The sequence below is a fragment of the Uranotaenia lowii genome, chromosome 3, assembly GCF_029784155.1.
Source record: "Uranotaenia lowii strain MFRU-FL chromosome 3, ASM2978415v1, whole genome shotgun sequence".
Classification (NCBI taxonomy): domain Eukaryota; kingdom Metazoa; phylum Arthropoda; class Insecta; order Diptera; family Culicidae; genus Uranotaenia; species Uranotaenia lowii.
In genome coordinates, this window is record NC_073693.1 from 319,202,236 (window position 1) to 319,220,409 (window position 18,174).

The following is an 18,174-nucleotide window of genomic DNA, read 5'->3' on the forward strand; positions in this document are numbered from 1 at the left end:
AACTGTAGAATGTTGGTATGGTTGTATGAACGAAAAGGTACAGATACAGGACACCCTCGATTGTCGAGGTGTGAATTTTGAGTTAACCTCTTTTCTGGGGCAAAGGTAAAGTTTTGTGGTGGGATGCTATTTTGAAAGTTGTGGTTAAACTTTCCCAGGCAGGTGTTAAGTTTTGGGGGCAGGACATGTCATCTAGAGTTTGGGAGCTGGCTCTTGTTTTGAAGTTTATTGTTTAATAAATGTTTTTGGCACCTGGTTGCAGTTGCAACAAGCGAACGAAAGTTTCGCATAGAAATTACATCCACAAGCTAAGCATTTTATGTACGCCCTTTTCTCCTGATTAGTGCTGTTTATTGAAAAGTTCTAATCTAAACCGCTCGTATCGTTTCGAAGTTTCTCGACCAAACCACCGATGAAAAATTTGGGCACTGCCAGCTCAAATTGAACCATTATCATTGTATAGGTAGCTGCCGATGATATAACCTGAAAATAAAAATGGAAAAAATGCAAACTTTGGTTTTAGGAACACATGGCTAATTCAACTATATTAATGATTGAGTCCAGAACCGATCAATTAGCATTACAATCTGTTACGAATTGATTGGCAACCATTTTCCCTGTAACCATTAGCTACTAACGCGTCTATCCATAAAATCAAATCCCTCCCGCATTCCCACGCAAGCAACACTATTTGGCTCCCTAAAATGTTTCGATTGCTCACATTTGGGAATGCTGTTAGTTTGTTTTTTCGCCCCCCGATGCAGCACACTTTTCGTTATGTTGCAGCAAGGTTATAAAATAATCGTCCTAAGTGGGTCCTTTATTGGCCATCGTAACGTTGAGTGCTCTGGCTTGGTTTGCGTTGGTTTGGTTTGGTTGGGGAGCACATCGAAATGGCAACAACCAAAAAGAAGCAAAATCAAATAGAAAAAATAACAGCATAAAAATTGGGAATAAAACACACAGCATAAAAGAAAGAGGTTGGTTGCAAAAGCAATTTCCAAAGATGGTAAAGTTTCATTGCACCGAAAAACACACAACTGGCTGGAAACAACTGCTTCAGGGGTAAACTATGTTTGTGTACAAACGATCATCCGATAGTTTTCGCAAGACACAGTTGACTATTGAAGGAAATTTTCAATGTTTGAGAAAAAAAAATTAAGACACAAAAAAATATTCTTAAAATTACCCAGTTTTAAATTGAGAAATAGGCTCATAACTCATTCCTTAAAAAATTCCAACAAAGCTGAGAAAATAAAAAATAAAATTAGAAAAATGACAAAAACGACAAAAATGACAAAAATGACGAAAATGACAAAAATGACAAAAAATGACGAAAATGACAAAAATGACAAAAATGACAAAAATGACAAAAATGACAAAAATGACAAAAATGACAAAAATGACAAAAATGACAAAAATGACAAAAATGACAAAAATGACAAAAATGACAAAAATGACAAAAATGACAAAAATGACAAAAATGACAAAAATGACAAAAATGACAAAAATGACAAAAATGACAAAAATGACAAAAATGACAAAAATGACAAAAATGACAAAAATGACAAAAATGACAAAAATGACAAAAATGACAAAAATGACAAAAATGACAAAAATGACAAAAATGACAAAAATGACAAAAATGACAAAAATGACAAAAATGACAAAAATGACAGAAATGACAAAAATGACAAAAATGACAAAAATGACAAAAATGACAAAAATGACAAAAATGACAAAAATGACAAAAATGACAAAAACGACAAAAATGACAAAAATGACAAAAATGACAAAAATGACAAAAATGACAAAAATGACAAAAATGACAAAAATGACAAAAATGACAAAAATGACAAAAATGACAAAAATGACAAAAATTACAAAAATGACAAAAATGACAAAATTGACAAAAATGACAAAAATGACAAAAATGACAAAAATGACAAAAATGACAAAAATGACAAAAATGACAAAAATGACAAAAATGACAAAAATGACAAAAATGACAAAAATGACAAAAATGACAAAAATTACAAAAATGACAAAAATGACAAAAATGACAAAAATGACAAACATGACAAAAATGACAAAAATGACAAAAATAACAAAAATGACAAAAATGACAAAAATGACAAAAATGACAAAAATGACAAAAATGACAAAAATGACAAAAATGACAAAAATGACAAAAATGACAAAAATGACAAAAATGACAAAAATGACAAAAATGACAAAAATGACAAAAATGACAAAAATGACAAAAATGACAAAAATGACAAAAATGACAAAAATGACAAAAATGACAAAAATGACAAAAATGACAAAAATGACAAAAATGACAAAAATGACAAAAATTACAAAAATGACAAAAATGACAAAATAGACAAAAATGACAAAAATGACAAAAATGACAAAAATGACAAAAATGACAAAAATGACAAAAATGACAAAAATGACAAAAATGACAAAAATGACAAAAATGACAAAAATGACAAAAATGACAAAAATGACAAAAATGACAAAAATGACAAAAATGACAAAAATGACAAAAATGACAAAAATGACAAAAATTACAAAAATGACAAAAATGACAAAAATGACAAAAATGACAAAAATGACAAAAATGACAAAAATAACAAAAATGACAAAAATGACAAAAATGACAAAAATGACAAAAATGACAAAAATGACAAAAATGACAAAAATGACAAAAATGACAAAAATGACAAAAATGACAAAAATGACAAAAATGACAAAAATGACAAAAATGACAAAAATGACAAAAATGACAAAAATGACAAAAATGACAAAAATGACAAAAATGACAAAAATGACAAAAATGACAAAAATGACAAAAATGACAAAAATGACAAAAATGACAAAAATGACAAAAATGACAAAAATGACAAAAATGACAAAAATGACAAAAATGACAAAAATGACAAAAATGACAAAAATGACAAAAATGACAAAAATGACAAAAATGACAAAAATGACAAAAATGACAAAAATGACAAAAATGACAAAAATGACAAAAATGACAAAAATGACAAAAATGACATAAATGACATAAATGACAAAAATGACAAAAATGACAAAAATGACAAAAATGACAAAAACGACAAACATGACAAAAATGACAAATATTACAAAAATGACAAAAATGACAAATATTACAAAAATTAAAAAAATTACAAAAATTACAAAAATTACAAAAATTACAAAAATTACAAAAATTACAAAAATTACAAAAATTACAAAAATTACAAAAATTACAAAAATTACAAAAATTACAAAAATTACAAAAATTACAAAAATTACAAAAATTACAAAAATTACAAAAATTACAAAAATTACAAAAATTACAAAAATTACAAAAATTACAAAAATTACAAAAATTACAAAAATTACAAAAATTACCAAAATTACAAAAATTACAAAAATTACAAAAATTACAAAAATTACAAAAATTACAAAAATTACAAAAATTACAAAAATTACAAAAATTACAAAAATTACAAAATTTACAAAAATTACAAAAATTACAAAAATTACAAAAATTACAAAAATTACAAAAATTACAAAAATGACAAAAATTACAAAAATTACAAAAATTACAAAAATGACAAAAATTACAAAAATTACAAAAATTACAAAAATTACAAAAATTACAAAAATTACAAAAATTACAAAAATTACAAAAATTACAAAAATTACAAAAATTACAAAAATTATAAAAATTACAAAAATTACAAAAATTACAAAAATTACAAAAATTACAGAAATGGCAAAATGATTAAAGTTTTACGCCTTGAAAAATCTGTTAAATCTTAAAAACTTATATAACTTGTAAAATTCAGAAGAAAGAATTGGAAACTTTAATGTCCAAATGATAATTTTTGGTTCTCAATACTTTTTCGATTCAACAATGTTGAAATTTGCTCACTGTCCTCCACAATCACACGATTGAAAAGAGAGCAAAATACCAAAAGTGACACCGAGACGGTTAAAAGCAACACCACTATTTGGAAGCGTTCCCGAAATCGGTTACCAATTGTTGAGGATTGGTTCGTGATGCCACGACAGGACGACAGGACATGGCGGAATGGTCGATAGTTTGGAAAGAAAAACAGAACGAAGGTAGAGGTGCCTTCCAAGAGTAGGATTGAGAAAAAAAAATACAATCGTTCCAAACCAAATGCCATTATAGATCCCGGAGCAGAGCCTCTTAAAAGCATGTGTTCCCGGTCGACGTCCGTTGTTGTCCGGAAATCAAACGCGTGTGGATACTTTGCTGAGCGAACGTGCTGTGCCATTCCGGCCAGGTTTTGTTTGACATCCGGAACCCTCCGGTTACGGTTTCCGGGAATTGAAACTTGAAAAAAGGAGTGTTCATGAAATGCGCTCTATTTGCGTTCTTTTTCGAATCAAAAAGATCTCAAATAATCTAAGGCTATTTTTATTTCTTATCATGTCAGATGCAAACGCTTGTATTTTAAAAACACTTCGTTTTATCGAATAATCTTCTTTGAAGATGTTAATATGATATTTAATGAAAAAATATAAAAATTGGATTTTATTGATGACTAGCTGATTCCATACGAACCCCGTTTCGCATTAAACTTGGAATATGTTATGAACAGTATGTATGAAAGTAAATTACCAAGCATTTTCCAGATGCACTTTTGAATAGATTGTTAAGTAATAATAGCAAAAATAATAGACGATCACTTTTCTGACGTCTGCTACTTAATTTGAAATCATGAATCAATTGACCGTGGCGAAAACCCCCGTGTAGATATTTCGACTCGATCGTTGCATAACAACGCAATTATTACCAAAAAAAAAAAATAAACCCCTTTTGGTGACCTCATATACAATCGTTGGTATCTGAAATCGATTACCCTTCCCTCAAAACTCCCGTGTGCAAATTTCCTAAGAAATCCATTGCATAATATCGTCAATATTGCCAAAATCAGTGGAAATTTAATTAATGTGGACGTACCCTTTCGTCGACCATGGCAAAACATTTGACATCTAAAATCGATTGCCCGTCCCTGAAAACTACCGTGTGCAAATTTTCATCCCAATCCTATGTATAATAACGACGATATTGCAAAAATATGGAAAGGTTTATATGGACGACCCCCTTTGCCGGCTCCTTACTTCGAATTTAATACCTGAAATCCAGTGGTCGTCCCTCAAAACTCTCGTGTACCAATTTTCATCTGAATCCGTTGTATAATAACTACTATATCGCATTAACAGTGAATAGTTAATATGGACGACCCCTTTGGACGACCCCTGACTCCGCATTTAGCATCTCGAATTGATTGTTCGTCATTCAAAACTACTGTGTACAAAGTTTCATCTCAATCTGGTGTATAATAACGCCAATGTCGCAAAAACAATAAACAGTTGATATGGACGACCCCTTTTGCCGACCCCTGACTCAAAATGCAATGCCTAAAATCGATTGGCCATCTCTCAAAACCCTCATGTGCAAATTTTTTCATCACAATCCGACGAAAAATAACGTCAATATCGCGAAAGCAATATTTGTCATGTATGGACTACCCCCTTCAGAAGGGGTCATCCGAAAATCCGGAAACATTTTTCATCATTCCTGATCCTAATGAACATAGATGCAAAATTTCAGCTCTCTAGCTCTTAAGACGGCTGAGTCTATAGAGGACAAACAAACAAACCCACAAAAATTGCTTTTTATATATATATGACCCATTCCAGCGTGACGTCACAACGTTTGCAAAACAATTTTTTGGTATATTGTATGTAAGTTTTACAGGTCATATCGCACACTGTTAAAAATTGTACATTATTGGGTCAAAATTTAATTCTCTACAATTTGAAACCAAAAGTATTTGTATAGAATGATTAGTTAACAAAATATAAGCAAAAGGAATCGTGACGTCACAACGCGCCTCTTTTTCCAATTTTCAGTTTTTTTTACAACGCCGCATTTTTCTGCTCTTCTATTTGATCAAATTTTATGAAAATTTCAGGAAAGTATCGATTCATTACAACCAACAAATCGCTGTTTTTGATTTTTTCAAATTTTGATTTCAATTTATTTTAGAGCGATTCAGTTTCGTGACGTCACAACGCACCATTTTTTTAAAGCAGGGTTTTGCAAAGCGTTGTGACGTCACGAAATTTTATGGTTAGCTACATGAAATAAATCAATGTATAATCTTTGAATGAATGCTTAATTTACTTAAAATGCTTAAAAACTTAATAAATAATGTGATTTGGTGATGAAATCGATCCATTTATTTCCAAAAATTAAAAGGAATTCAATCTCAAAGGCCCATATAAGCAGATAAGGTTTGCAACACTGCTCACATCAATTTTATTCGAAGTTTTTTTGTGCGATCATGTGAATATAATTTAGGACAAAACTAAAACTAGGAAATATTTATTCGTAAAAGCGTTGAAATGTGTTTCTGAATCTTTTTAATCTTTAATTGCAAAGGAAAGGAAAAATAAATGATAATTTTAAAGCCTTCTAACTTTTCAAAGATAGTTAATCGACACCAGAGTGCCTAAATCAGCCATCTAATGAAAATCTTATAAGTTTCAAGCTAAAATAGATCCTAGGCCTAACACAAAGTCCAGTGCCAAATTTGGGGATTGGCCCAAGGAAATAGAGGGCACAATGAATCTAAAATTTGTATGGAATTATGAGAAATTGGGTTTGGAAGGACATGAAAACCAAGTTATACACCAATTTCTGAAGTCCCTATCGGCTGATTTGTTTTAATTATAGGTAGTCATTCACAAAACTTTCATTATGACAAATAGTTTATTTCAAGATCCCATTTCGACAATGGTTTAGTTAAAAAGGGTTTTGAGTTTCAAAAATTAGCTTCTGATGGGTCAAATACATAAAAATACCTGAATGATCGTTAATCGACGCTAATTTTGACTCTGTTTTGACGCTTTTTTATGATAACTCTAATCAAAACGCGTTCCTAAGATAAAATATTGTCAGAATCAAAGCTTTAAAATACTCAAATTAAAAGAAAAATTGGTTGATAAAGATCTAAATTATTGACGAAAAACGGTTTTTTCAACATGCCGAACAAAATCTACATAATTCCATACAAACTTCAGGTGCGTTGCGCAACCCCTTTTTTTAGAAAAATCTGACCCAAATTTTGCCTGAGACCTTGTGCTAGTACATATTTGAATTTATTTAATTTTGTAATTCAGTTCAAAATCTTTTTTGTGATATTTTATGTGGACACGGGGTTCGATTTGGATTTTCTATTGACATTCTTTGAGGTGGAAATTTCAAAAAGGGCAGTTTTTTATTAAAATAATTTAAATAATTTTATTAATTTATTTTCTATGAAAATCTTATGAATTTTTTAATAAAAAAGTTAATCTATTAAGTTTACCATGTTCAAAGATTTTTTGAATCTCATTACATTTATTCCATGGAATTTATTTTGTTTGAACAAAGCCAGAAAGAAATAGAAGCTACTAGCGGTGTTTTTCATTCTAACATAGATATATGAAAAACTTGATCTTTTGCAAGATTTTTGTTCAAATCACAGATAACTACCTGCTTTATGATTCACAAATATCCTTTTACAAAATCGATGAGGATTTCATTTGTTTGATAGTTTGTTTATTCTTGAATCATGCGTTTTTAAGCGCTGTTTTATATGTTTTATAAGAAATGTCTAAAAACAACTGAGTTAATGCAAAAAAAAATATTTTAGTTTCTTCAAAAATTTGATAATAGAATTCGTTTATTGAAGCACATTGTTGTGTTGAACTTCTATTGAAGAAATACTATCATAGTGTTGAAGTAAAAAGTCTTGAACATTTTCGAAAAAAAGTAAATAAATTTTCGTGACGTCACAACGCATTTTTTACCCGGGTGCAACTCACAGCCTTCTAAACCGATTTTCAATCTAAAAATTGCATTAAATTCCACTCAAAAAGTTTGAAGAGACCTCCAATTTTCGACAATATGTGAAATTTCAGTAAATCATAAATTTAAAAACAGTAGAATTTTCGTGACTTCACAACGCTTAAAAATAGATACCTTTATCAGCGATTCTAGAGCGTAAACTTGCAGTGACTGTTATTTATCTTATATAATGCTTAAAAAATGGATTTTCTACCATCATTTTGCAGTAATTTTTTTTGACATAGCTAGATTTTTGACAAAGTAATGTTATAAATAAAGAATATTTGCAAAAATCAATTTAATTTCATACTAAAATTTTTAAATTTTAACGTTAACATACCCAATTCAAAAAAAAAAGGTAGCTGAAAATCTTTTAATGGAAAATGACACTCAAGAAATAACCTTTCTAACGCTATGTAATTTATTTTTGGATAATGAAAAATAAAAATCGGTTCTCCAGTTGAGGGGTGCTTGGAATGGGTCATATATAGATTTTAAGAAGTACTCTTGTTTTATCATGAAATCTCTCTTGATTCTTCGCGCACAGATGCAGAACTTTTTCAAAATCATGATTTTTTCACGCATTCACCAACACTCAGACCAATTATTATCATATTTTTCATAAGATACGTCTTATGAACCGGATGTTAGAATTCAAAATCTGATGGCATTAGAGTCTTTTGAATTTCACTCAATATTCGTAGGAAGATCTTATAACTAACCAAGGAATTTGTGAATTGTAAAATTGTGAAAAAATAATGAACACGTTCATTCCATCAGTCATTTTTAAAGCGCCATAGGAAGTTGTGGAGTTAGTTTTGCTTTTCTAATTGGCAGTGTTCGGCATCGCTAATTGAAAAATTAGCGGCGCTAATTAAATCGCTAACTCATTCAAATTTAGCGATCGCTAATTAAAACCGCTAAATGAGCGGAAAAAGTTATCGCTTCGAGCTTAAATCGCTAATTGAAACTGTTGATAAACAATAACGTAAACAGGATGGCAGCATGGATTATGGTTACATGTGATCAGTGGTTACATCTCAATTCGTTTGCTCAAATACTTTACAAACATAGTGCAGATTGTTTATTGTGCCCAGTCTGTTGAAAAATCTTTAACCAGGTTTCACTTTATTCAAACTTTCAAAATAGTAATGCAAAATTCTCATGATAGGAGCATTGCCAAACGTGTATCTATAAAACTAAATGAAATAAAAATGCAAATTCATTCTATGGTGATACTATCTAATTTTACCTGATTTGAAATACTTGTAAAAACTGATTTGTGAAAAGTAAAATATGTAAAATATTGATCAAGTAGGCCGTTTACTTTACTTTTGCAAGCAAAAAACAGTAAGTATTTAAAAATTGACCTTCTAGCTTTGAATTATATAAATGATGTTTAAAATGTTTAACAAAATTTATTGAATTATTTGTCTGAGAATGTTGAGAAAAGAAGTACTTAAAGAGAAAAAAAGTTAATCTGTATGAGGCACTTCTGCCCTGACACCATTCGAAGTGACTATTTTCACTTGGAGCGCATATTGGTGTAAAAATGATGCCCGATGTCTCCTTTACTTGCCAAATGACAAAAAGTCTACTTCTATCAATAATAATTTGTGAATTTAAAACAAGTCAATGGAAGTTAGCTTTCTTCATTTAACGGAACCAAAAAATAGCGGAACTTTTAAATTCGCTAGCTCAATCAAAATTTAACGGCAAAATTAAACCGTTAACAAAAAGTTATCGGACTAACTAGCGATTAGCGAATTAGCGTTTTTGTGCCGAACACTGCTAATTGGTAAGTTTGAAGTTAAGTTTTTTGAGTGCTGAAAAACAAATTCAACAAATGTTCTAGAGTTGTCAAGTCGACAATGAAGAATTTCCGAGGTTATTGTGCAAATTTTTTTTTCCATTGAATCAAAGCAATCGGATTATTCAACCAAGTATGCTCACAACACATAATAGCGATTTTTAGCATCCCCTTTTACTTCGCAAATGTATCAAAAAACACGCAAACTTAAACATCTGAAAGACCGAAATGAAGTGTCCGGAAGCTAAACGAGCATAGTTTCATTTCATAGCTTTGAAAATGAATTTCTGTCAACTCTATCTTTTTTGCCAATTTTAAAAACCAGTACATTTGATTAATTATAATTCTTTTAAAGTCTCTACATTATTAAAATATTCATTAAAAAAATGTTTCAAAATTTGAAAAACTGAAAATCTGAAAATCTAAAAATCTTAGAATCTGAGAAATCGAAAATCTGAGGATCGGAGTACCTGAGAATTCAAATATCTGAGATTCAAAAAATATGCGAAAATAAGAATCTGATTTGAATCTAATTTTTAGAATCTGATAGTCTAAGAATATGAGACTCTGAGAATAAAAAAAAACTGAAAGGCCGAGCATTCGAGCTATGGAGAATTCAAGAATGTTTTGATATGAGAAAATGATAAGCAAAAAATCAAATAATCTTAGAATCGACCCTGAAATTTTTAATACAGGAGAATTTAGGTATTGGAGAATATGGAAATCAGGGTATTTAAAAATCTGAAAAATTATAAATTATTAATTTTGAGCAATTGAGAATCTGGAAATCTAAAAAATCTTGAAATCTTAAAATCTGATGTTTTGAGATATCGTGAAACTGAGAATTCTATGTTGAAAGAATTTAAGAAACTGAAAATTTGTTGATATGAGAATCTTATGATACAAAACCAAAGGATTTTTAATTACGAGAATCTAAGAACAACAAAATATCAGAATTAAGGGATTAAAAAATCTGAAGATCTGAAAATTGAAGGATCTGAGAATTTGAGTGAATTAAATTCAAAAAATTTCAGAGTCTAAGAATCAAAGAATTAGAGAATGTTTAAGAGAATCTGAGAATTTTTGAAACTGAGAATTTGAATATCTGAGATTCTGAGAATTTCAAAATCTGGGAATCAGAGAATTAAATGATTCAAAAACCTGAACATCCGAAACTTGGAAAATCTGAAAATCTTAGAAACTGAAGATCCAAGAATCCGGAAATATGAAAATCTGATAAGCTGACAATCTGAGAATCTGAAATCTAAATATCTGAGTATCTAAAAATCTAATAATCTGAGAAACTAAGAAACTGAGAAATTGAGTTCCTGAGGATCTGAGACTCTGAGATTCAAGTAATTTGAAAATAGATTTATTTTATTCTAAAGTTTAGTGTCCAAGAATCAACGAATTTGAGAATCCGAGAATCTGAAAAACTGATATTCTATATTACTAAGCTGTGAATTGGTGTTTCTAAAAATCTAAGGATTTTAGAATCTGAGAATCTTAGATTTTGTAAATCTATTAATCCTTTTTTCAACTTAAGAATTTGAGTATCGAGGGACCTGAGAATTTGAATTTGAGAATCTGAGATTCAAAGTATTTAGTAGTCTTAGAATCTGAGAATATGAAAATCTGAAAATCTGAGAATCTTCGAAATTAAGAATATGATATTCTGAAAATTTGAGAATCTAAGAACCTGAGAATCTGAGAATCTAAGAATCTTAGATCTTGAAAACCTAGGAATCTGAGAATCTGGGAAATCTTCAAATCTGAGAAATCTTCACATCTGAAAAGCTGAGATTCTGATAATCTGAGTATTTTCATTTGAGAATCAGAGAATTTGAAAATTTAAAAATTCAAACATCTAAGGATCTAAGAATCTGAGAAGTCCAATTCTGAAGAATTCTAGAATATAAGGATAAAAGAATCTCCGGATCAGATAATTCAGAAATCTAAGAATCTGAGAATCAGAAAATATTTTAAATTGAAAAATATGAGAAATCAGAGCAGCTAAGAATCAAAATATCAAATAATCTGAGAATCTTAGAATTTCAAAATTTGATCATCAGAAAATCTGTTTAGCCGATTGGAAAGTTGGATATTCTGAGAATGTTCAAATACGAGATTCTAATAATTTGATGTTCTAAGAATCTATGTATTTTATAATCTGAGAAAATATGAATCTGATAGTCTGGAATATGAGATTCTCAGATCCTTAGAATAAAAACAAAACCTGAGAATTTGAAAATACGGATACTTTCAGATATAAGAGAATCTGAGAACCCAAGAATCAGATAATTTGAAATTTTAAGAATCTGTTAATCAGCTTATTTGATAATTTTGAGCAAATTCGAGAATCTGAGGTACAAAGAATCCAAGAAACAGAGATCTTAGAATCTGATCACTAGATAATCTATAAATCTAAGAATCTTGGAATCAGATAATATGGAAATGTAAGAATATAGTTTCTGATAAAATTTTAAATTGATAATTTAAGAGTCTAAAAATTTGTGATTTTAGAAATTTTTGAGTCTGAAAATCTGTCAAAGAATCTTGGCAATTAAGAGACTGGGCATTTAACTATCTGAGGAAATGAGAATCCCAGAAATGGAGAATCTGCAAATAGTGGAATCTGAACATAAGAAAATCTATGAATCTTAGGTTTTAAATATCTTTGAATAAAAGAAATTAAAAATCTGAGAATCTGAGAATCTGAAAATCTGAGAATCTTAGAATCTGAGTATCTGAGAATCTGAGAATTTGAGAATCTGAACATTTGATTATCTGAGAATCTGAGAATCCGAAAATCTGATAGTTGAGTATCTGAGAATCAGAAAACCTGAGAATCTTTGAATCGTTTTTTAAATATGAGATTATGAAAATCGGAAAATCTGATAATTTGAGAATAGAGAAATTCTGAGAATTTGAAAATTAGAAATTCTGAGAATTTGAGAATCTAAGAATATGAGAATCTGAGTATCTAAGAATTTGACTCTCGGTTCGGATTTTTGCTTCGTCTAGTGAGTCCCCCAGTCAGTTGTTATCAGCGAAAAACACACCCCAATCGTTGGAAAAATTTTGGACTTTGTTAGAAAACTGTGAATTTTTTAGATGAAATTGAAAAGAAAGGAATCGTTTCGATAAATTAGAGGCCGAATAGAAAAGGCTTTAAGGGCTGTAGAAAAGCAGCAGGTATCATGTGTAGCTGTACAAAACAAAAACGACAAAATAGTCATTTGCACCAGTGATTCATTGTCTACTTGGATCAGGTAGGAAAATGAATAGGCAGGTGAAAATAAGCATCGGCCCTCTGGAAAATTTGGTTTCTTAGGACACTTGGTGAAGTCAATGTGTACTACACACTATTAAATTTTTGGTGTAAATTTAGGTCAAATAGGATGCACAAAATTGAAGCGTCATATTTGACATAAATTTACATCATAGACATAATAGATCGAAGCCAGAAACGCTTGAAGACCTAAATTTTGGATGACGAAGACATAAATTTGAACTGATTGAAATGTAAATTTATGTCAAATAAGATGCACAAAACCGAAGCATCACATTTGACACACATAAAATTACATTTTCAGTGATATAATTTTGTGTCATATTGAATGCACAAAAAAAGAAGCATCGTTTGTGACGTAAAATTAGGTTGTCTTAAAATTTACATTTTTGTTGTAAATGAGGCATGCGTTCTAGAAATAAATAATCAAATACTGTTACGAGATTTTATTAGCCAAAACCATACTCTTAAGATAAATGCTTGATATCACTTCGTAAGTATTTAAAGTATCTATCATAATTTACTTCTACTACACCAATTATACGCTTGTAATAAAAGTTACTTTGATATATGTTGTTTTTCTTTTTCGTGAATTTAACAAACTGAAACCAAATTTTCTTCTTGTGTTTAAAAATAATAAGTTAACAAAGTTGTAATTGTTCCAACGACTACCCTCAAAGAGTTTACAACTAATTTTTTAAAGCTAATGATTATAACGTTAGTCATGGAAAACCTCGAGAAATAATTTTCTGGACGTTAAGTTTTGACTCATCGAAGCAATTTTATTGACTAAAACCGTCAAACGAATAATTTTACGAATCGATTCGGTACTGTCTATTTTGAAACATATAGAGCACTTAACATTTTTAATTGTTTTTTATGTTATAAATAATTGCATCATGGTTGTTAATGAAATACTCTTACAAATATTGCTGTAGCTGCTGATGATATTTCGAAAATTAGTCCGTTTTTAAGTAGTTTTATTTTCTAAACATAACTACTAAATTTAATATGATTTTTCATGAAAAATAATAAATTGGACTCAGAACCCTTGGTAAATAGAATGACATAACTTGTATTCGAAATAAAATTGGGATCCTCAACTGGAACATTCATATCTGATGAAGCGATAAAATTTTAGACTATAAATATGATTAAGTGCCTAAACTAAAGGCACATTGAAAAATGATGGCAAAACTAATTTGAAAATTTAAAAGGCATTACTTTTAACATATCATTTAAATCAGCTTCAAATGTTAGCCTAGAATTTTTGCACCTATACGTATCCTATAAATTTAACTTGCTAAGATTTATTTTTGTTCAAAATATTACGTTCATGTATTTTTGTTTCTTTACTGTAGCTAAACATAATAAGTATGAATAATATTGTCTGCGAACTTACATAGGCTCAAAACAGATTTTCGCATGGTCTCTTGCCATATTAGTCCATCCCATTTTACGCAACGCTCCCAAACGTACTACAGTTTCATTCCTCAGATAAAGTGGATTTATTTTTGGACAGTTTGGATTACATGTGTGATCTATTTGGCTTGTTGATCCATCGTATAGCGTCTACCAGCTGATCCTTATTGAGTCTGAAATGAAACTTGCAATAACATATCGAAGGATTTACTGAATAATAACATTGATCTAAATGATATTGATTATAAAAAAAATTCTTTTCTGGTTCATAATCAAAAATATAAAATAAATTTTTTACCGTTGATTGTAGTGTTTTTCCATTGTTCAGTCGTGTGCAGGATACATTGTTCTGCATTTCCAGATTTGATGTTTTATAAAACGATACAGTTTACAAACTCCATCTTCTGCCAGGGAACTGCAGGGAACATATATTGGTCTCTTGGAAACCTCTGGTTGTTCGATGTTGGACTTCTTTCTCATCTAAAATTTAAAAAATATATATATCGTAATTATATAAGAAGGATTTTTATCTGCTTATCAAACACGTCCGTCACCAAGTGCAATTCGAATAAGTTAATTGTGCTAGGTTAAATTCAAAATTAATGGTTTACCACAAGGTCAAATAAAAGTGGGTTCACTAAATTAAATCAGTTAGGTATAACCATTTTATTTTTTGCGAGAATCAACATTATTTTTGGGTAAGGTTTAAAATTTATGAGCTCTATATTGAAATTTGGTAGCAAATATTTTTCGCCATTACCACTGTCCTGTAACCTATAAATCATCTATTTGTGCATTGATGATAGTTTGATTGATTCTAATATTAAATTCGAGCTAGGAAAGTTAATTCTTTTGTTAGCATACAGAATATTAGCAATGCACTTTTACTCGTTTTTTCAAAAACGCTTACTGAGCTACGAAGCGCCTTATGAAGTAAAACCATCACGGGTGCCGTGGCGACGAATGTGTAAAAAAAATTTTAAGCAAGACATTGAAGAAAAAATACTTACCTGGTTATTCTTTTAGAGTGATCAATTTTCACTTTACTGGCGCTGAAGGAGGAGGATGTAAAGTGATGTTGGTGGCCACTATTTACATCGGCAGCACATATGTTAATTTCCAAATGGAATCGCAAGTGTTCAAGCGACACCCGGATGGTGTGCACATCATCAACCTGGGTCACACGTGGGAGAAGCTGCTCCTTGGCTGCCCGGTGCATCGCCAGCATAGAGTAGCCCGGAGAGGTGTTCGCCATCTCGTCGCATCCATTCAGACAGCATGCGCTGCTGAAGTTCACCAATCAAATCCAGCCGGCCACTTTCAAAATCAAACACCAGCCCGTCATCGGAGGTTCGTACACCAACACTTGCTGCAACACCGATTCACTGCTGAAGTTCGTCAACATTGTGCAACACCAAGGCTCCGCACTTGATCGGTCTGATGCGGTGGCTGTGGGCCCGCGAAGTGCTGCGTCTGTGCGGAACGATCACCCAAGACCGATGGGACGTCAAGCCGGATCTATTCTTCTACCGTGATCCGGAGAAGGCCGAAAAGGAACAGGCTGCCCTGGAGACCGCTCCGACCGTCAAGGATCTGAAACCGCAGGAACCGTGTACTGGAGGACACCACCACTTGGGCCGGTGAGGAGGCTGTCGTTGCTCCGCTGTGATTGCCACCGACGATTGGAACAAGGATCCTTCCCGTTTCTTTTTCATCAAGCTGTTAAAATTGGATACATTGAAAATTGTATACATTAGACAAAAGTGAATCATGAAAACATCGGACATTTAAATAAAACTCGTACGTACCTTATTTTTGCTAGAATATGCTTGAAAACAAAACAAACTAGCACTTCACTTTTCTTGGATTTTGACGTTTCCATTATGAATGTATTGGTGTGATTCACTTCGCTCAGGATATGGATTCTCACAAATATCAGCATAAATCGACCAGCAAAAATGATATTGACCTAATTTTAGGTTTTAAAAGCAAAAACTTACATCTTGAAAGATTTAAATGTAGATCTTTTGAATACACATTGCTCATGCTCAAGTCGCTGAGTGATTTAGAGTTTAACTGATGTAAAATTAAATCATTCCTCGATTAGATCAAAATAATATTAAGTCTCGAAGCGTTTCTGTCTCGTTTAATTTTATAAATTTTTTGGTGTGTAGAGTGCCCCAAATTTGTACGAGAAATTTAAAACCTGGGTCATTCCATACCAAGTGACTATGAAAATGCAACGACCCTCTTCGATTTCGCTCAAAATCAGTAGGGTGACATATTATAACGTTAATAAGAAAAATCCAAAGTTTTGGGTGAACCGGACCCCACCCCCGAATGGCAGCCCCTCCTTTCTAGAAAATTTGTCAATTTTTGCCAAAAAAGCTGTTTTTGTTTTTCAATATCTCAAAAACGGTAGAAGCCACAGATTAGGTAAGGCCCTCTCTATGAAGAACATGTTATTAGCTATCAAATGATCTGATAAAAAAAAATCAAATGATCTGATAAACAAAATTGTCTGAGAATTTGAGAATCTTAGAGTATAGAAAAATTTGTGAAGTTGTACAAGATTTTCTGGTTTCTCCCTTCCATTGCAAAACGTTTTGATTGCCTATTGCCAATGGCTGATGGTCGGTGTGTAACAACGGTTGCAGTTGTAATTTGCCGTTGTTGGTAAAAAATGCAACGGCAAATAGAAGGTTCGGTAGTAAAAAAACATCAGTACAGTACAGCAGCAGCCGGAAACAAAACAAATAGCGAAGCTGAAGTATGTGTGTGTATGAGTGTTCGAATATTTTCAGCTGTGGTTGTGTACGTACGTTTGCACATTATTGCTAGCGCCAGCACAAATTTTCTGGTCCCCCTCAAAGTTTGGCGACAGTAATTCCATTGAAAGATCCCCGGAAAAGTGTCGGGAACTCAATGAAAGTTGGGGTGTTTGTGCTGCCAGTCAGAGAATGAGCAGCCGCATGTGTGAGCTTAGGAAAAAAAAGGGCGAAAAAGAAAGGCACGTCCTGCAATCTTTGCTCGGTTCTAGATGCTGCTGGCATGAGCATTAGACTGAGTCGATTTGGGGTCATTTTGGAATTTCTCAAACCCTGGGGTCTAAAAAACTTCGTCTTGGTCCAAAACTAATCCATGATTTTTTGCTAAATTTTTAAGTAACGTTTACATGAGTAAATTTGAACTTTTAGGTTTGTATGGGAAAATTTAATATTTTGTACTGAAAAATCAACATAATTTTTGTTTCGTCTGTGGAACCGAGCCAGCTGATGGTTTTTGTGCCAATTTATAAAATTCCTAAAGGAAATTTTCCACTGAACAACTTTGTCGAAGACCGTAACTTCGTATTTTATTAGACAAAAAAGTTATTAGTTGTCTAATAGGGGTATGTCTTTTCGCACTGATAAAAAACAAATTCAATTGACATCCTTGCAGGGTGCCTAGCAAGGTATTGCGTGACTACTTTCCATGCAACATTTCGCGAGGCTGAAGCAGTGATGTCAATAGAATTTACTATCGATCATTGCGAAAAGATATACCCCTGTTAAACAGCTAATAACTTTTTTTCCTAATAGAATACGAAGTTACAGTCTTCGACAAAGTTGTTCAGTGGAAAATTTCCTTTAGGAATTTTATAAATTGGCACAAAAACCATTAGCTGGCTCGGTTCCACAGACGGAACAAAAATGATGTCGATTT

At 31.4% G+C, this 18,174-nt stretch overlaps 1 protein-coding gene across 1 annotated transcript in view; it reads right to left on the minus strand.

Annotated features, from left to right (window-relative positions):
- Window positions 1-330: 330 nt before the first annotated feature.
- The window catches only part of LOC129753780 (uncharacterized), a 34,463-nt gene continuing 16,619 nt past the window's right edge, over window positions 331-18,174 (minus strand). The window contains exon 8 of the mRNA XM_055749627.1: window positions 331-483. Coding sequence (XP_055605602.1) covers window positions 364-483 — 120 coding nt within the window. The 3' untranslated portion in view covers window positions 331-363. The remainder of the gene's footprint in view (window positions 484-18,174) is intronic.